General features: G+C 39.7%; 2 protein-coding genes across 2 annotated transcripts in view; both read left to right on the top strand.

The window, feature by feature from the left end:
- The window catches only part of LOC125258704 (protein NLRC5-like), a 239,929-nt gene that overhangs the window by 189,554 nt on the left and 29,822 nt on the right, over positions 1-20,553 (top strand). The window lies entirely within an intron of this gene.
- Positions 191-17,340, top strand: LOC125258708 (protein NLRC3-like). The gene is made up of 8 exons (XM_048175696.1): positions 191-286; positions 2,250-2,389; positions 3,816-3,920; positions 5,927-6,031; positions 6,370-6,474; positions 12,736-12,820; positions 15,219-15,414; positions 15,512-17,340. The coding sequence occupies exons 2-8, from the start codon at positions 2,331-2,333 to the stop codon at positions 17,338-17,340; spliced, it is 2,484 nt and encodes an 827-aa protein (XP_048031653.1). The 5' UTR covers positions 191-286; positions 2,250-2,330.

Genomic DNA, 20,553 nt, shown 5'->3' with positions numbered 1-20,553 from the left:
TGATATCTCATGTGATATAACATCTGTTGTGAGTTGTTTACATGTGTATTTATATCCTTAATAAAAAATCCTCTCCCGTGCCTCATAGGATAGTAAAGTGTCCATACATACTTCAGATCTCTGTTAAACATTAACAGTCTTCAGATGAAAGACTCATTTGGTCAAAGATCAATTCGCACCACGTGACAAACATCAATCATAAAGGATCAGGTGAGTCTCAAACTGAAAGTGTTTCAGAGACTTCTGGATTCTGTTCCTGCAGGACAAGACCGTCTGTACTGCTGAAGTAAGCTTTAATACTGACACCATTACAGTTATTTGAGGAATATGAACAGATTTCATATGAGTTCATGTGATTATGATTATGATTATTAACATGATATGTTCAGTTATAGCCTAACATAAGTTATAACTTATACCTGTTGTAAAAGAATAACAAACGATCAAGAAACAGCCAGGAATGACTAAAACAAACAGTTTTATTGACATTAATTTTATAGAAATTAATAACAGCGGTCTGACGTCACTGTCAGAATGTTTGAGAGGACCAATCAAATCAAAGTAGGCGGAGTTTATGTTGACAGAAGCTGTTGAGCGGGAATTCTAGCGACGCTTCAGTTAACGGTCATAAAGTGCGAAATAAGATGTAAGTAGATAAACTAAAAATTTCATATTTGACTGCTGTTTTAGGACAGAAATGTTAAACTACCGACAAAAATAACGAGGGATGCAAGCTAATGAACTTTTGTCTAATTTCGCCATTTTGACATAAGTGGCACATGTACCTGATTTATGTAATTAATAATAACTAATGTGAGGGACAATAAACATTAATGAAGCCATTTTCATCATATTAGGCCTAAGATTAATAATGAATGTGCTCATATTATGAATGAATTTATTAAACTGTTACCTAGCTTTCCTCGTTAGCCTTCAGTAAATTAACTTGTCTAAGAAAATGATTCATAAAACATATAAATATCAGTTGACCCTATGTTTACTTTCTTCACAGATGAAAATGAGAAGTCTATCAGTCAAAGCTCAGCTTTAGGAGGGGAAGAGACAGAGCAAGATAAGAAGACTGAGAGAAAAAGAAAGAGTGATGGAGATGAGGAGAGAACAGGTATTGACAAATAATCTACTGACATGGTTATTATTATTCAGATTTTTGGCCTTGAAAACGTCTTGCAGTGCACATACATCAGAGAAATCAAGTTTTCTTGGGGAGCATATGCACCTCAATTCTTCCTCACTGGACCTCAGTGATTATAAAACACTGTCTAAGATAAGTTTCCCATCAAATATATTGCAGTTTCGGATAAAAAAAAAAAAAAAAAAAAAAAATGAATGCAAAGTTATCATACTAGCAAACAATGCGGTCACAGATTGAAAAATAACAAATGTGAATCAAAAATGTAAAAATGCATTTAAAAAACAAAACTTTAAACATATTTAAAATGATATTGCACAAAACTGAAACATGGATTCAAAGTTATCCAAATCGTACACAAATTATGTGTTCATTTTTTGTATGCTTATGCTGTTTTTCCCTTCGCTCTTATTTCCACGTTCTGCACTTGCTTTTCCAAATATTCCAGTTCAATTTTCATGTACAGGGTAAAGTACCCGACCCATGTGAACTGTGAGCCCAGTACTGACAATACATCCAAAATAAATGCAAAGAAACCATTTGTAATATTAACTTATCCTATTTATTCATGAAATAAAAAAATAAAACAAAGTGCTTAGAACTATTTCATATGTAATATGTAAATTTAGAGATAAAAAGTTCATTAAAAAGTCATTATAAATTATAAAAAGTTAGTAATAAAATTAACAACAAAGTAACACGTTACATAGATAGTGACAGGTCTGTTATTTTTAATTACACTGCACGACTTAATGCAAAAATCATTTGACAGACAGTATCAGATTATTTTATTCTGTCCATTGCTATGGACAGTGTCAATCGGATTCAGTCGCACATTTAAATATTGTTGTCAATCCAGAAACTTTGCAATGTGTAGTTAACAGCATGAGAAAAAAAAGCTCCGCCACTTTGAATGGTGTTGAGTGGAATCTGACTAAAGCACATCTGATTGGCAGTTGCGTTCACACGCTCAACAGATATGTCTGTGACTGGCTAAAAAGCTCAACACCAAAACCACATTGCAGTTCTTATTTTTCATCATCATTTCTCCCTCTGAAGTATCCTGATATTAATCTCAGTCACTCATTGTCATGTCCAGGTCATGCTGAGCATCTGATGGTCTTCAGCGACACAGAGACACCAGAGCTGAGCTGTTTTCAGTGTCAGTTTATCTGCAGTAATGTCAGAGGAGCGAGGAAAGGACTCTCTCTCTAAGATGAGTCTCTCAGAGAAACAGAGGTAAGACTGCATCTGTTTTCACACAATCATTTTAAACTCTACTGGAGTTTCAGGTTTGTCCTGTAAAGAACAGCCTGATCAACAAGGAGTGTTTTCTCTCACCATTGACATGTCTAATGCTGTGCAAAACAATTCACAACTTCCTATGAATGTTTCTAGATTATCGCAGGTAAAAAATAATTTGAAACTGGTTTCATATTTAATTTACAGGAACATTTATCACAGTTAAATATGTTTAATGCTCGTTTAGTGGATAGTAAATGTAAATAATGTGGAAACTTTAATTAGAACAAGTCAAATATACATGTCAAACAGGGCTTTATAGACAATGTCACAGTTAATAACTAATGTACAGAACTTCTACATGACTGTAGATGTTTTGGGACTGTGAACAAATCATTTCTCACAAATTGTGAAGAATGTGGACGAATAAAACTTCCTAAAGATTTGCGTCTTTGTTCTCTTCACTTTAGCCCTGAAGCCTTTGATACTTTTCATCTGTATGTTTTGGTGCAACAGTAATCTAGTAATGCATATAAGTCTTAATATCCACGGGGTTCCTTTTAAAACATGATCAGCCTTTTCACTTTGAGCCAGAGCACAAAATTAGTGAGGATGGAAACATCTAAGATGTGCAATGACTTTGTGGATATTCGAACTACTGTTGTATGATTGACGTGTACAAATCGTCTGATCACCTGAATGCATTACACACAGTTAAATGTGCTGAGAAGATGCTGCTGTTTCATGGTATCACAGATATCTCGTGCATCACAGCGCACACGAGCTTTGAGTCAGTCTGTCTCAATTGAGATGAGTTATAGGCTTCTTCAGTCTCCACGACAGGCTAAAGCATACACTTATATCCATTGGCAACTGTAAGCTCTATCAGCTGTGGTCTACTAAAAGCCTCAAAGTAATCAGGGCTAAAGTGAAGAGAACAAAGACGCGGATCTTTAGGAAGTTTTATTTGTCCACATTCTTCACAACTTCCCATTCTTTTCTTCTCTTATCACTAGTAAAGCAGTAAAGACTTACATCGTTTCTCTTGTTGCCCTTCGACTGAAAATTACAACCAAAAGCTGCATAATGTGGCATCGTATATTATATTCTGAGTTGTGTTGCGGTAAAAATATCAACAGTGCAGCATCAGTAGATCAGTGAGTGCAACCATTTGACGTCATCGACATAGAACACAAACAAAATGGCGCCACCCATTGTCCAAATATGTCATGGATTTTTTAAATAACGTAAATCTTTCATGGGTTTTCTACTATATATTTCAGTAAGAGACATCATTTATGTTATATTTAGCCATACAATTCTTAACACTAGGGGTTCCCTTTAAACAGGGCTTAATCAAACATGAAACCTGAAGTATCTCATCTCCTAAAGTGTTTTATCTTTCTGCTCTTTGTGTCATTAGTGAAAGATCAGACTCAGATGTGTTCAGCTCTGTGTCTATGAAGAGTGACCGGTCAAAAGGTGAAGGACCATATTTCAGTGAGAGAAAACCATCAACTGACAAAAGGTATTTCATGTGTTTCTTGTAATACCTATTTAATCTTCATGTGTCATCGGCTACTGAAAGGCATTTCATGTGTTTTGTGTCACAGCATTGCATTAGCTAAGATAATTGTGATGGAAATTAAATAAAAGAATAATTCAGATAACACAGTGTCTGTTAGGAAACAGACAGAACAGCAAATAGGTATTACAAGAAAAAATTCAATAAGTTAATGAGTTCAATCAGTCTGGAGCATCTTTCCAGTTATACAATTACAAGGAGGCATAATTTCACCATGGAAAATAGATCTTACAACCCAAAAATGAATGTATCTTTCCATCCATAGATGGACAAAAGTGTGTCTATACTGCATTTAATTACTGTTTACAACATTAAACCCTTCAACCTATATATGCTGCCACTGAGCCAAATAATGAGAAAGAACCAAATTGGATATCACAGCTATGCAGATGACACCCAGATTTACCTTGCCCTATCACCTAACGACTACTGCCCCATTGACTCCCTGGGCCAATGCATTGATGAAATAAAAAACTGGATGTGCCTAAACTTAAACAAAGACAAAACTGAAGTCATTGCGTTTGGAAACAAAGATTAAGTTCTCAAAGTGAACACGTACCTTCACTTTAGGGGTCAAACAACTAAAAATCAAGTCAGGAATCTTGGCGTGATTTTAGAGTCAGACCTGAATTTCAGTAGCCATGTAAAGACAATAACTAAGTCAGCATATTATCATCTCAAAAATGTTGCAAGAATTAGATGCTTTGTCTCCAGTCAAGATTTATAGAAACTTGTTCATGCTTTCATCACCAGCAGGGTGGATTATTGTAATGGGCTCCTCACTGGCCTTCCCAAAAAGACCATGAGACAGCTGCAGCTCGTACAGAAGGCTGCTGCCAGGATTCTGAGCAGAACCAGAAAACATGAACACATCACACCAGTCCTCAGGTCCTTGCACTGGCTTCCAGTTGCATTTAGAATTGATTTTAAAGTACTGTTACTTGTGTATAAATCACTCAATGGCCTAGGACCTCAATACATTGCAGATATGCTCATAGAATATAAACCTAACAGATCACTCAGATCATCAGGATCAAGTCATTTAGAAATACCAAGGGTTCACTCAAAGCAAGGAGAGTCTGCTTTTAGCTGTTACGCCAGCCGCAGCTGGAACCAGCTTCCAGAAGAGATCAGATGTGCTCCAACAGTAGCCACATTCAAATCCAGACTCAAAACACATCTTTTTACCTATGCATTTGCTGATTGAGCACTGTGCTATTTTATACGTATTATCTTTTTTATTTTAATTCCTTTCCTGTTTTTATTTCATTTTTAATGTATTTTATATCTTTTATGTATCATCTGGTTATTTCTGACTTTTAATGCATTTTAAATGTTGCTGTCTGGTTGAAAGAGCTAGGAGAATTAGGAAGAAAGCATTTGTGATTAGGTTAAAATTTGGTAAATTTGGACAAACCATGGGGAAATTTGAGCTGTGGTGCATGGTTAAGATATCTCTGGATTACAGTCAGGATACTTTCCAAAGGGGGAAATTTCCAAAGGGGAAATTTGAACTGCGTTGCATAGATAAGATATCTCTGGAAGGGGGATTGGGGTTGTGTGGTGCAGTTTGAGGTGTCTTGGCAAAAGGAGAGATTGAAACTTTGTTTATCAGTTCAAGGTGCCTTAACAGGTAGAGCTAGACAGCGGTCCTGTCGTGTGAGGAAGATCCAGTTAGATCCGCTCTGACGGACAACAACAACAACAACAACAAAAAACTCCCTGAAACTTCCTAGCTCTTCCATCCAGATAACAAAATTATCTGTTTTTACTGTTATTTCTATTTCTTATGTTCTATTTTTATTCTTCCTCTTTATGTAAAGCACTTTGAATTGCCATTGTGTATGAAATGTGCTATACAAATAAAATTGCCTTGCCTTGCCTTGCCTTTCAAAAGACACTGAAGTATTTCCTAAAGTGCTTTATCTTTCTGCTCTTTGTGTCATTAGTGAAAGATCAGGTTCACAAGTGTCCAGCTCTGTGTCTGTGAAGAGTGACCGGTCAAAAGGTGAAGGACCATATTTCAGTGAGAGAAAACCATCAACTAACAAAAGGTATTTCATGTGTTTTGTGTTACAGCATTGCATTAGCTAAGATAATTGTGATGGAAATTAAATGAAACAATAATTCAGATAACACAGTGTCTGTTAGTCTGCTTTACTCTTTATTGAACTCAGTCTGGAGCATCTTTCCAGTTATACAATAACAAGGAGGCATAAATTTACCATGGAAAATAGATCTTACAACCCAAACATGAATATGTCCTTCCATCCATAAATGGGCAAAAGTGCTGCTATACTGCTTTTAATTACTATTTACAACATTAAACCCTTTCAAAAAAGACTGAAGTATCTCCTAAAGTGTTTTATCTTTCTGCTCTTTGTGTCATTAGTGTAAGATCAGACTCAGATGTGTTCAGCTATATGACTATGAAGAGTGACCGGTCAAAAGGTGAAGGACCATATTTCAGTGAGAGAAAACCATCAACTAACAAAAGGTATTTCATGTGTTTCTTATTGTTGGAAACACGTAGACTGTGTGAATAGACTGAATATTTTCAGCAAATATTTATCATGAAACTTTATCGTTCAAATATAATTTCAATTTACGAACAGCAGTGCTACAAAAATCTAAAGGGATCATCAGCAAAAAGACTGAAATTATTTGTCATCTGTTTCTTGTAGGCCTGGGTGATAAAACGTTATCTATTTATCGACAGTACGTCTTAATCGATAATGATAGAAAAGAATGTTCAATATAACTCTCAATATAGTTTAACTTAAATGCATTAATATGTAAACAGACATGAAATTCGGTTGCATGAACAACTCTCAAGCTTGCTCCGTCCCTGGATCACAAACAGAAGCTACCAGTGACACGCAAACAAGTTGCTCTGGAGTTCATTTGCGCACGTGAGATCAGAACACACAAATGAGTGCTGTACCTGTCGGCGGCGAGGAGATTGTGAATAAAACAGTACATATCAGCACGTCACTGTGGCAGTTTCATGGTTTCCTTACGTCTAACAGTTCATCTACTTCAAAGTTCATCTTGAGAGAGCTGGGGCTCATTTCATGAAGGAGGTTAAGTGAAAACTCTGAGTATGTTAACCCTGAAATAAGGGAAACTCTTGGTTTTCTTTTTCAGAATGGGAAGTATGTCAAACCAGAGAAAGCAGGGTAAGTCAAGTCCGTTTCTAAAAGGGAGGTATCTTATACTCAGAGTCAGAAACCATGTTAACTTACTCTGTGAACCCAACCTGGTCGGGAGCAGTTTTTCTTCTGTAAACCCAGAGTTTCTTCCAGTCTCCTCCCCCTTTTTAAAGTGCAAGTGATGTTTAAATAATTAAATACAAGATTATTCGGAGTGTCTATTACTAAGTGCAAATTTACACTAGCTACACCCACCAATATCACACAAGGTAAAAACTAGGAGCATGACTAATGGCTTCAATGGTGTAGGTAGTAGTGTGTAAGGTGTGTAGAATTAACTTGTGATGTGATTGACCGGGTTTAAGTCCGCCTTTTGCTGAGCTCGCTCGTCTCCCTTTTCCCATCACACATCAGAAAGGCATTTATTTTCAATAAGAAATGAAGAAAATGTTCTAAAAGTGGAAGTAAAAGTATTTATAATTTTAATACAATCAATTACACTCTGTAACTGTAAATGATTTTAATATAATCATTTACACTCTGTTATTGCATCCTGTTAATGTATAACAATACTGAGGTGCAATTAGTATGTATCTGCCAGTATAAAGTATAAGTAACATCTACACTTATTGCAAAGAATTTGCAAAGTAAGAAAATGCATTTAAATTATATATATATATATTGCCCGTGGGATACCATGAAAATGAATATTAGTTCAATAACCTACCGTTCTGCCAGTTTTCACCTCTGATATTATAACAGTGATAAGAATTAAACTTTTGGTATAGTGAATCATAAAATAACAGCTCCATTGATCATGGTTTTTCATAGTCGTGGTGCACATGCTTAACTCAGAGTCAGCCTACTCAGAGTAGATTGAACTAACTTAATTCAGCTGTTCTGAAACCAAAAACTCATAGTTTCCCATCTCAGAGTAAGTCAACTCAGAGTTCAAGTTTTAACATAGAGTTGGTTGAACCTCCTTATTGAAACAGGCCCCAGTTATCATGTATTAACAGCTGCACAAACAGTGTTTTCAACCACACAGTATCTTTAATTCTGTTACAAATATTCAAATTATCACAGAAATACTGAGATTCAATACTGAATTCAAATATATTTAAAATTTTAAAATAGACTGCAGCAATTAATAGTTTGTCAGAACCTCTGGTAAATTACATATTATTTCGTTTAGTTGTCATTCAGAATTGTGATCTTGAATTGAAACAAACAAAGTTTCTCAATTTATACAGAATTGTGCAGCTCCAAGTTCACTTTCGAAAGGGAATTCAACTCTGCGTTTGACACATAATGGGGAACGCCCTCGCGTGAACCGGTGTCTGAAACAATTATCCATCCTTACCAATCCTATTGGCCAGCGACATCGTATGACATCATTAAAGACACGACCCGGAAGTATAAAAGGAGCGCCTTGATAAAAAGTCAGTACCTCATTGTCTTCTGTCTGTTTGCCGTTACTTCAATCTGGTAAGAACTTTTTGACAACATGTCTGACAAACGTTTCAGAAAGTGTGCTGATCCCTGTCCCAGGTTTTTGACACCGGGTGACACGAAAAGTTCAGAGAGGCGAAGGCATGCTCAACAGCATTTAAGACATGCATACTGCTCAGAACCGATCCTGGGCCCAGACAGACAGGAGGTCCTGACCTGTCCCGTTTTGAGGATCTGAGACAGGGCCAGAGGTCCAGTGTAGCCTCTCGGGCACCTCCTCCTCCTTGGAGCAAGTCCCAGAGAAGGCGGGACTCTAGGATCTGAAGGAAGTAATCAATCAAAGATGCCAGCAGCGTCGACGATTGATTTTCCTCCCTGTGAGGGTAGGTTACTTCTACCCTCTCCTCTCTTCTTCTGCCTCCTGAGTATGGATTTTTAAAAAAGAACAAAGCACGCCCAGGCATTTTCGTATAGTCAGGCTGAGGTTTGGGCCCATGATGATTAAAATTCTGATGGTCCACCTTCTGGCTCGATAGTAAGAAGGCTCCTTTAGGCTTAAAAGGACCCTGGATTCCATCTCTTCCGTGATAGGAGTCTTCGATCTTTGAGCCGCAGGAAGGTAAGCTGGGTCTATATTACATTATAGTATATTTGATCTTAAGTTTCCTGTATGAGTTTTCCCTGGGCGTGCAGACAAGGAAAAGGAGTAAGTTTTTTTTTAAAGGGCTCTGAAGTTTAAAAGAACCATTAGGTTGGCTTGAATGATTTATTTTGGTATGGTAGAATCAATATGGCCGCCTTTACGGCCACCACTGGTAGAGTAGATGCTCCTCTTGTCATAGCTAGAGTTGCGGTGAGTGTAGCACTCTTTACTTCATCTTTACATATGTTTGTCATCGGCCTCCTAGGCCTCCTAACATTATTTGGCTTGGGTTGAGCTTTGCTCCTCTGAGCTCTTTTTAGAGTTTTAGAATAGCCTCTTCTCTCTTGAGTTTTATAGTTGGTCTAGGCTAAGAACTAGGGTTAGGTGATCTGCTATAGCATTTCCCTGCATATCTGTACTTCCCTTGTAAAAGACAGGTGGTATAGCTTCCTAGTTCTGGCCACCTCTTTCAGAGTTGTCAGGCCGAATAGCCCTTTACCTCTTTAGTGTAGGTGCAAGACAGATAGCAGCTAGGGTAGCAGGCTATCACTAGCCTCCCTGGTGCCGTTGTCTCAGGTGGTAGGCCCTGTATCATTAGTAGGGAATATTTATGCTAGTGTTGCTAGGCCCCACTTGTCTAGAATTTTTCATTCATACTGTGTTTGCCGTTTCCCCTGAACCCCTTGAATTAACATTCAAGCGTGAGTGTAACGGTGACAGCTTTTATCTAGCTCCCATTCTCTAAGGTTCAGTACAGTTGTGTAAACTTCTGGCTGGTGAAAGGCGTCCATCCTTGAGTTCAGGATGAAGTGAATGAAAAATGAAAGCAACACTTTTATGTTTTAAGTTCTATTTTTTTGCCCTACACAGTGTGAGCTTTACTCTATTGCTGCTACAGAAGCCAGAAGCCACAGGTTCCAGAATCCTTGAGTGGCCTTGGTAGGCCTTCTGCGGAAGGCCTCTTTGAGGCTTACAGCTTGGGCTGTTGGCTGTAGGGAATGCTGTCACTGACAACCTATGTATGACCCGTAGGGGGAGTGGTTCTGGCACTTCAGTTGAAGCTGCTAGTTCTGACGTTTGTCTAGCCATTTTTTTGCATGCACTCCTCAAACATGGCGGCATGGGTATATCGCTGCCCATATAGTGTCAAACACAGAGTTGAGTTCCCTTTCGAAAAGGAATGTCTCAGGTTACGTATGTAACCATGGTTCCCTGAGAACAGGGAACGAGACTCTGCGTTTCCTAGCCATGCATCGGGGCTGCCTGCTGAACAGTCCCTTCAGATGATAAGGTACTGACTGTTTCTCTAGGCACTCCTTTTATACTTCCGGGTCATGTCTTTAATGACGTCATAGGATGTCGCCGGCCAATAGGATTGGTAAGGTTGGATAAATGTTTCAGACACCGGTTCACGCGAGGGCGTTCCCCATAGCGTGTCAAACGCAGAGTCTCGTTCCCTGTTCCAAAGGAACCATGTTTACATATGTAACCTGAGACGTTTCTTTAACACTCATTTATTTAATCTTCATATAAAATAAAAGAAAGATTTGTTTGCATTTTATTTTGCTTTGTTTCAAAATTGTTTGTTGTTTTAATTAAAGAGAGATGAAGCAATTTAATTAAAAATGCATTGGTTAAATTCAAACATTTTTTTCTAGTAAAATTTTTTCAATAATTATTGATACCATGGGCGGATTGGCCATCGGGCAGTTCTGGCAAATGCCAGAGGGGCCAGACCATTTGTTTTATGTGGGCCGGTCAGTTTTATTTGTAATATATAAATAAATAGGTTTTACAGGCTGACAGCGCATATGACGGGTTTTTATTGCTAGCACGATTTCACTATGGTTATAATAATATTAATAATAATAAATGTTAAGAAACCGCCGGCCCAGACAGCAATTGCCGGCCCGGTTTCGAGATGGGCCGACCGCCCCGCCCTGCCCCCTTTAGTTACTGTTGCTAAGTATATCCAACAAGCCATACATGATGCTCTCTCAGAGTAAAAAACACTGGAGCAAAGAGGACACTGACAATGTGTCGACAAACAAGAGAAATTTAAACAATAAATACTCTTTTGTGGCTCTTTAATGTGTCTTGACAGATTGCTGTAGCGCCTCAGTTCAAGCAACCCATGACACTACACACAATTTTTCAAATTCAAGTCCACGACATTAACCTAACTGCTTTGTCGGACATAAATGTGGATACGGTGTTATGATTGGTTAGATCGCCTGTCAATCAAACTCAGTCAAAATCAAGCACGTCATCAGAGAGAGAGCGCAACATGAGCAAACTGTCAGTAAAAGTTTAAAAAAAGGCTTTTAAGTCTGACGCTGCCAAATGCCCAAAATTAACCGAACTCTTTTCAAAGCGTTTAAATTAGGCTGCTGCAGTGGAGGACAGTGCTGTAGAGGTAAGAAAAAACAGAAAATACAGCTCAAGTCATTTTCTTGCAATTCACGCTACTTTGCTCCAGTGTTTTTTTGTTTTGTTTTGTTTTGTTTTTTGTATTAAACAGTTGTAAGCATAGCATACAACCCCCATATTTTAAAATGTCATTGCTTCGTGATAATTGAATTGTGTTAGCTAGCAAGTGTTAGCTAGCCTGTTACTGAATTACATGACTGAAATATCAGCAGATAAGGTTGGATTTAGGGTAAACAGACTGCTGTACGCTACTTGCAATATAGTCAAAAACAAGTCAAAAACGTATAGCAACCCAAGTGAAAAAACTTCCAAAATATACTTAAAGTGCTCTATTTTCGCACACTAATTTTGTACTTAATAGATTGTTCTTAATTTTGTACTTCCATAGTATTTTTTTTTAAATAAAATTCATCTTTAGTACTTCGTACTTAGTACTACGTAAGATAATCTTAAGAACATCAAAGTGTACTCAACTGTGCTATTTTGAGACACCATGAATTAGAACTAAAATGTGCTTTTAACATACTATCACTGTATTTGTAGTGTTATGGGTACTAAAAGTGGTAACTAAATGGTATCTCAAAATAGCAAAGTTGAGTACACTAAGATGTTCTTAAGATTTTCTTAAGATGTACTAAAAAAGAATTTTTAGTATATTAAAGTACAAAATTAGTGTGTGAAAATAGAGCACTTTAAGTTCATTATGGAAGTGTAGTATTTTTCACCTGGGAATGTGCGTGTACGTGGGTTTGGTAATGTGGGCTGGTGTGGCTACAGTGCCAGGGCTGAATTTTTGTCCCAGTCCGCCCCTGATTGATACTGATCAAAATTAAACATTATATAATGATACATTTTTTTAGCTGTATCGTCCAGCCCTAGTTTCTTGTAATACTCATTTATTTTAGTATGCTGTCATAACTGCTACAAAACATATACATATATTAAAATACCTATTGTTAATGCAGAATTCACTATATATTTATACTTAAATAGATCATATACTTTAACAGCATACATTTTTAAATAGCTAAACACAATAATAATATTTTGCCTGGAAATGCAATATTTTATTGTCTAATAGGCTTGAATGGGAGACATTAGACTCAGACATTCAGACTCAGAGGAAACACAAGAGTTTCAGAGACAATCTCCTAGAGATCTTCCAGGTAAGAAAACACATTTTCATAAATGTTTATAATATATTTAAAACAAATAGGTTACTAAACATTTCTTGCACAAATACTAGAATAGAAATGTTAATGTTACATGTGCACTCTGTATTGGACTCATTGTTGGACTTGTTATTGTTCTATTTCCCGCCACCAGTTAGTCACCATGGCAACTGATCACCATCATCATCACACCCAGCTGTTTCTAATCACCCTCCGTGTTATCCCGTGTATATAAACCCTGTGTTCCCAGTCTTGTGTTGTCCGGTATTGTTCGTGTTAATGTTGGTATATGTATCTCCTCGTTGTGTGCTTTATGTACCAGCTACTGTAACAGAATACTGGACCAGTACAGTTATACAGTTTACGATTATACAGTTTTAGTTTTTCGTGTGTTTGTTGTTTTCTGTCTCAGTGTTTTTCGTGTTTCACTTTCCGTTCCCATCACCATGTACACACCCGCATTTCTGTTGATATGTCTTGAGCAGAAGGACGGCTCCCTCCAGGCATACTTGGACAATTTTTTGTTCTTAGCTCCAGCAACACATTTCCCGGACAGCAGCCTTTGCAACTTCCTGTATGCCGGCCTCAACACCGCCACCAAAGCGCTGCTGTCCGGGGAAGGACCTTGAGGGAGCTTCCGTGATTATGTAGAGTGGGTGCTGGCGTTATGTGGATCTTCGATGACCGTGGATATCTCCGACGACGACACCAGTCCCACTCCGACTCCAGTGCACAGCCATCAACACCCTGGCTGCGAGGATCGGCAGCATGAGCCCACCGCAGACCATGAAGAGAACTTCGCCGCGACGTTCAAGCCAGCGCCAAATAGAGCGACCGAGCGGAACATCGCTACGGAGTCTGAGCAACGCGGGACTGACCAGGTGTGCGAGCCGGCTGTACTATCCGTCGCCAAGGGAATGTTATGGATGGAATTGAGCCCCACCCAAACCCCTGCCACTGAGAGTGAGTTTATGGTCAACACTGGTGACATTTATTTTGATTTAGAAGAGGTGAATATGCAACCTGTTTTACTACAGTCTCTGGCCCCTCCCAGCCTCCTTCTCCCACCACCAAAATTTTTTGGGACTCTTTCATTTTCTGAAGAACTGTTTAGCATGCTCCAAACCCCTCCTCTGTCCCCAGCCACGCCTGCAATCCAGTCATCACTGTCTCCCATCACCCCCTCAGTTTCCCCATCTCCTCTCAGTGGTAGGGTTCCACCTCTGGAATGCTGGGAGCCACCTCCTCCTGGGCGTGAGGATCCTGGGGTTCCGCCTCCAGCCTCAGAACTCCTTTGTCGTCAGCAAGTACCATCGGGCATTTGGCCTCGCTGGGTTCCCTGGGCACGTCGGCTCCGCCTGGGTCGGACATCGCCACGCCTCTGCAACAGACTTACGGGCCATTCGCTGCTCTCTGGCCCTCCACCCCTTCTGCGACGGCTAGCTCCGCCCTCCCTCAGGCTCCACCTCCGCCCTCGGTCGCTCCAGCTCCACTTCTGCCCTCCGGATACCCGCTTCGACCTCGGGGGGTCGTCGCTGCGGCTCCGTCGCTGCCGCCAAGGTCATCGGGGTCGCTTCAAGTCTTTGGCATTCCGGCTGCATGGTGGGCTCCTACGCTGATGTCATCGCCACCTCCGATCGTCCCCATGGTGGCATATAGGACTACACCACCATGGCTCCTCTCGTCAGCGCCGCCGCCATGGGGCGCAGTCTTGGCTGTGTACTGGATGTGTTTGCTACTTCCTCTGTTCAAGGCTCCCCTCTGGTCTCCATCACCTGCATCTCCCTGGTCATCATCACCTGCACCTCGCTGGACTCCTGCACCTCGCCTCCTCCCGGGTAACTGTCCGCCTCCTGAACCGCCTCCTACACCATCGGAACCATCTCATCTTCATCTTCCCCTCTCCACGGCGTGAGGACGCGCCTTTCCGGGAGGGGGCGACTTGTTACATGTGCACTCTGTATTGGACTTGTTATTGTTCTATTTCCCGCCACCATTTAGTCACCATGGCAACTGATCACCATCATCATCACACCCAGCTGTTTCTAATCACCCTCCTTGTTATCCCGTGTATATAAGCCCTGTGTTCCCAGTCTTGTGTTGTCTGGTATTGTTCGTGTTAATGTTGGTATATGTTCCTGTGGATTCCTGTTTCTCTCCAAGTAAAGACTTATTCTAACTCTATCTCCTCGTTGTGTGCTTTATGTACCAGCTACTGTAACAGTTAAGAACCCATAAATAATAATCAAAATGTAAGAAATGTTGCCTTAAAATTTACAGCAAATGGTTTATTTTATTACAAATATTAATATCTAAATAAATAGTTTTGACCAGATGTAGATCTGGTTAAATAGTGTTGTTCTGTATCTTATTTTTCTTGCTTTGTTTGTAGGATCTTGAGAGCAAAATAATCATATTTCTGAAGAATGAACTGGAAAAGTTTAAGAAAATATTACAAAAAGAGAACACACAACAATTTGTGAAGGACTTTAATGAGAATGGATGCAGTACCAAAACAGCAGCTCTTGATCTCACACTGCATTACCTGAGAGAGATGAAGCAAGATGAAGCTGCTGATGCTCTAGAAGGTCAGAGACTCATGATCATCTGTCAGATTGACACTTGACTAAATGTAGGAGAGAAAATTAAGACTAAAACTATCTATTTTTTTGTTCCTGTGATTAGATGAGCTGCTCTTCATTAATCAGCTCAAATGTGGCCTAAAGAAAAAGTATCAATGTGTGTTTGAAGGAATTGCGAAGCAAGGTGACTCCACACTTCTGAATAACATCTACACAGATCTCTATATCACTCAGGGTGGCAGTGAACAGGTCAATACTGAACATGAGGTCAGACAGATTGAAGTTGCTTCCAGGCGTCATGAATCTCAAGAGATACAGGTTAAATGCACACAATTGTTTGAAGCTCCTGAACAACATGAGGAGATCCGAACTGTACTGACAAAAGGAGTCGCTGGCATCGGAAAGTCAGTCTCTGTGCAAAAGTTTGTTCTGGACTGGGCTGAAGGAAAAGAAAATCAAGATATCAGATTCATATTTCCTCTTCCATTCAGAGAGATGAACTTAATGGAGAAAAAAACACTAAGTTTGATGGACCTTATAACTCAGTTTTTCCCAGAGACAAAAGGACTGAACCTTACAAGAAGGAATAAATTCAAAATCCTGTTCATCCTTGATGGATTGGACGAATGTCGCCTTCCTCTGAAGTTTGATTGTAATGAGTCGTGGCGTGATGTATCGTCACCAGCCTCTCTGGATGTTCTCCTAACGAACCTCATGAAGGGAAATCTGCTTCCTTCTGCTCTCATCTGGATCACCACCAGACCAGCAGCTGCCAGTAAGATTCCTCATGACTGTATCGACCGGCTGACAGAGATACGAGGATTCAGTGACGCTCAAAAGGAAGAGTACTTCAAAAAAAGATTCACGGATCAGAATCAGGCCAACACAATCATTGATCATGTTAAACAATCAAAGAGTCTCTTTATCATGTGCCACATCCCAGTCTTCTGCTGGATTTTAGCCACTGTTCTCCAGAACATTCTGGAGGAGAAAAGAAATAATGATGTGAAAATCAATCAGACTGATGAGATCTCTAAAACACAGCAGGAATCAAATACTGAAGACACTCCCAAGACTCTGACACAAATGTACACACACTTTCTCCACTTTCAGATCCAGCAGAGCCGCCGAAAGTATGATGGAGAATACACAGCAGATGTTTCCTGGGATAATAATGCCATCCTTTCACTGGGAAAACTGGCATTTCATCAGCTGGAAAGAAACAACGTGATCTTCTATGACACAGACCTGGAAGCCTGTGATATTGACGTCTATAAGGCATCAGTGTACTCAGGCATGTGTACCCAGATCTTTAAGGAGGAAACAGGGATCACTCTTGGTACCATGTACTGCTTTGTTCACTTGAGCATTCAAGAGTTTATTGCAGCCCTTTATGCACATCTGTTTCTAGACATCAACAAGACAAGTGTGTTTGATCACGAGTCTACAGAACAGGAAAACAAAATTGAAACCATGATTGATTTTCTCAAGACTGCAGTGGACAAGGCGCTCGAGAGTGACAATGGACACCTGGACCTTTTCCTTCGCTTCCTCCTCGGTCTGTCGCTCCTGTCCAATCGACGACTCTTACGAGGTCTGTTATCACAACAAGATGACAATGACCAGAGCAGAATAGTTCAGTACATCAAGCAGAAATTAGAAGATAATCTGCCTGCAGAGAGATCCATCAATCTGTTCTACTGTCTGAATGAACTGAATGACCAAACTCTGGTGAAGGAGATTCAGACCCACCTTAGCAAAGGAAGTCTCTCATCTGGTGACCTTTCACCTGCCCAGTGGTCTGCTTTGGTCTTTGTGTTGTTGACATCAGAGGAAGAGCTGGAGGAGTTTGATCTTCAGAAATTCAAGAAATCAGACGAGTGTCTCATTAGATTATCGGCAGTCATCAAAACCTCCAGAAGAGCTCTGTAAGTCATTTAATGTTTAGTCATGTTTTTGTCTCATCCAGGGTATAACAGACTACTTTACATATATTATCAGTTGTTAATTTATATATCGCAATAAAATGTTATTTTAAAAGCTTAATTTCATAATAGTTTTAGTTCTGTAGTTTTAATTTTGGGAGGCAAAACAATCTAATGCAATACATAGATCAGTGGTTCCCAACCTTTTCCAACTCGCGGCTCACACATCCAAACGTGTTATTGTGCTGGTACATTAAGGACTGCCATGGACCAATGACTTCAAAAGTTTTCGGATATTTTTCATATTATGCGTGGTGGTCAGTTCGCAGCAATGACAGTCTTTTCCAATAACTTTAAATATATTTTTTACTTTTTAAAGCCATATTTTCACTTATTATTAACTTCTTGTTTATTGAACTGTTGAATAAAATCAATATCACATTTGTAATCATGTTGATATTTGGAGAAAAAACAGCACTTTTCATGTGATGTTGGTTAAATACAAAGTTCTGGCATGAAACTCTAGATGGTGGAGGCTACTAGGTCCTTTAACACATCTGCTAATTATCACATCAATATCTATAGGTCACAGATGATTGGTTCCTCCTGTTTTAGTAGCCAATGAGCTGCGTGCTTAATCTTTAAATACATGAGTTAGCATTGCTTAGTAGCGCAGGGTGCTTCAGAATCATCTAAGATAAGTACATGGGTTTTACACTATATCACTGCATTTTGCGTAGTCTGCTTTACCAGTTCTATGTCATATCAACAGTCTGTTTAATGCTTTGAGAGAATTACTAAGCATTTTAGCAGCTAGCGCATATGCATGTGTATAATGATACAGAGACAAGCTTGCTGAACTTAAACAGAAACAGGTTTCGCTTTGTATCACATTCTAATGAAGCTACAGCAAGTATTTTGTACAGCAGCAGCAGCAGCAGTATGGATAACAATTCAGATAGCAATGGAGCGGATATCAACAACATAACATAGAACGCAGCAGACGTTGCGGTGCGTGCAGGGCTAAAGTTACCTGTTGCTATTGAGTGAGATGAGTTTGTGTCGGCTAATGAGTGATCATGCAATGTGAATATATCATGATTAAAATGCAAATAATGTTTTCATCTTATTTACATACTAAGTACATGAGCAGCTGTATTCGGATTTTATTGGGCATATACTTTTTCATACTACAGGACGAACAGCGATTTTCCAAGGTCGGTAAGTCATTTAATTAATGGATTTCATGTAGAATGATATTTATCATTTCTGCTTACCCTAGAGCGTGCCAAGGCAGTTCTCCAACGAAGCAAGAGCGCCTCAGTATGCTTAATGTGTATTTTGTGTTATAATCTGTATAGTAAAAACGTGTTGCGCTCTGGATAACATTAGGTGTTTTCTATGCGGCGTGTTGCAGCGGCTGGAAGTGTAGCCGAATTACGGACGCGCTTTGTTGAGCTGAGCGGTGGCTGCATGACTGTCAGAAATCTCTCTCTTTGCTTAAAATGTCAAGGTATTCATTAACAGGAGCGTAAATAAAAGACACTTTGCAGTGTGGTGGTCAGCCATTGATGTATTGGAACTTTGAGTTCGCTACTGAGATAAGTGAACGTTTTACACGCTCGCGGCCATACGTTTCATTTGTGTTTATATGTGAGGACCGACAGTCGGTTGCACGCTGAGAAATGATGTTATGGGATTCACTGTCAAATTGCATCAACTGACATAACCATTTTATATGGGACAAAGATATAACAGAAATGCATTAGAATGCAACTTAGACAAGATAGAATATTAATTAAAAATATTGAGTTTCTATTAATCTCATTCATATTATGACTGTAAATCTAAATGTTTCATAGTGTTGGTCAACTCAACAACTCTTCAAGGCTGATGTTTCATGTACCTACGTGTTCAGGCTGGGTCAGCTGAGGCATGTTGGAGTCCTGCTCATTAATTTTCCGTTCATCCAAAAGAGTTTACTTTTAGGAGTATACAGGGTCCAATGACATTTTCAAACGATGCTACGTCATTATACTATTATTTGCTCAGGTGGTCGTGGAGGGTTTCTCATCTCTACTAGCCTGCAACGTTTTACCATTTGTTAAAGCCACACATAATGCGCGTTCTAATTGGTATGTTTGAGCCTTTTGGCTCAGACACACATAGACATAGGGCACTAGAGCTAAGCCATTCGGCGTGGTAGCCCAGGCACACATAGCCATATCGTTCACTAGAGCTAAGCCATTCGGCGTGGTAGCCCAGGCACACATAGTCTAATAGACCACTAGAGCCAAGCCTTACAGCCCAGAAATACTTGTCGTTGCAAAAAATGGGCCAGGCACACATAGATAGCATACACACGGTTCCTATGGCTCTTCGGAGCAGCAGCAGTACATATGTTTTGGCGGTAGATCTGCTGGGGGGTTAGGGTGAATCATCATCTTGCCTTCTGCATTGATGGGGGATCTCTGACATACAATACACCGGCTTGTATTGTCCAATATCATGTCACCTGCTCTGTTGGGGGGTTATTCATATACGCTATATCGTACAGCAGCAGCATGTCTTACTTGCTCACAGCAGCGGATCGTGTATGTATTGGCAGTAGCAAGTCCCGTACTTGCTCTGCAGCAGCAGCAGCAATAATCAACAGCAGCAGCAATTAAGCAGCAGCAGCGTAGCAGATCTATTCCGCTAAGACCAAAAATATCTACATTGTCATATCTATTACCATACCAAACACTCCGAGAGTTGTCATGACAGAAATACAAAGTTCTGGCATGAAACTCTAGATGGCGCAGGCTAATAGGTCCTTTAACACACCTACTAATTATCACATCAATATCTATAGGTCACAGATGATTGGTTCCTCCTGTTTTAGTAGCCAATGAGCTGCGTGCTTAATCTTTAAATACATGAGTTAGCATTGCTTAGCAGCGCAGCGTGCTTCAGAAACCCTCCACCTTCCCCAGCTCCACCTGTATAGATTTGCTACGGTTATTCATGTACGCTATATCGTACAGCAGCAGCATGTCTTACTTGCTCACAGCAGCGGGTCGTGTATGTATTGGCAGTAGCAAGTCCCGTACTTGCTCTGCAGCAGCAGCAGCAATAATCAACAGCAGCAGCAATTAAGCAGCAGCAGCGTAGCAGATCTATTCCGCCAAGACCAAAAATATCTACATTGTCATATCCATTACCATACCAAACACTCAGA

This window comes from Megalobrama amblycephala, linkage group LG23 (genome assembly GCF_018812025.1).
Source record: "Megalobrama amblycephala isolate DHTTF-2021 linkage group LG23, ASM1881202v1, whole genome shotgun sequence".
Taxonomy (NCBI): Eukaryota; Metazoa; Chordata; class Actinopteri; order Cypriniformes; family Xenocyprididae; genus Megalobrama; species Megalobrama amblycephala.
The sequence above is the reverse complement of the archived record's forward strand: the minus strand, read 5'-3'. Positions and strand labels throughout refer to the sequence as shown.

What these genes read in the sequence shown, in the direction of transcription:
- LOC125258708 (XM_048175696.1), top strand. Translation starts at nt 2,331, where the DNA reads ATGTCAGAGGAGCGAGGAAAGGACTCTCTCTCTAAGATGAGTCTCTCA. An exon ending in AGTCTCTCAGAGAAACAGAG is followed by an intron (nt 2,390 to 3,815) that starts GTAAGACTGCAT and finishes TTGTGTCATTAG; the next exon opens with TGAAAGATCAGACTCAGATG. An exon ending in AGCTGCTGATGCTCTAGAAG is followed by an intron (nt 15,415 to 15,511) that starts GTCAGAGACTCA and finishes TCCTGTGATTAG; the next exon opens with ATGAGCTGCTCTTCATTAAT.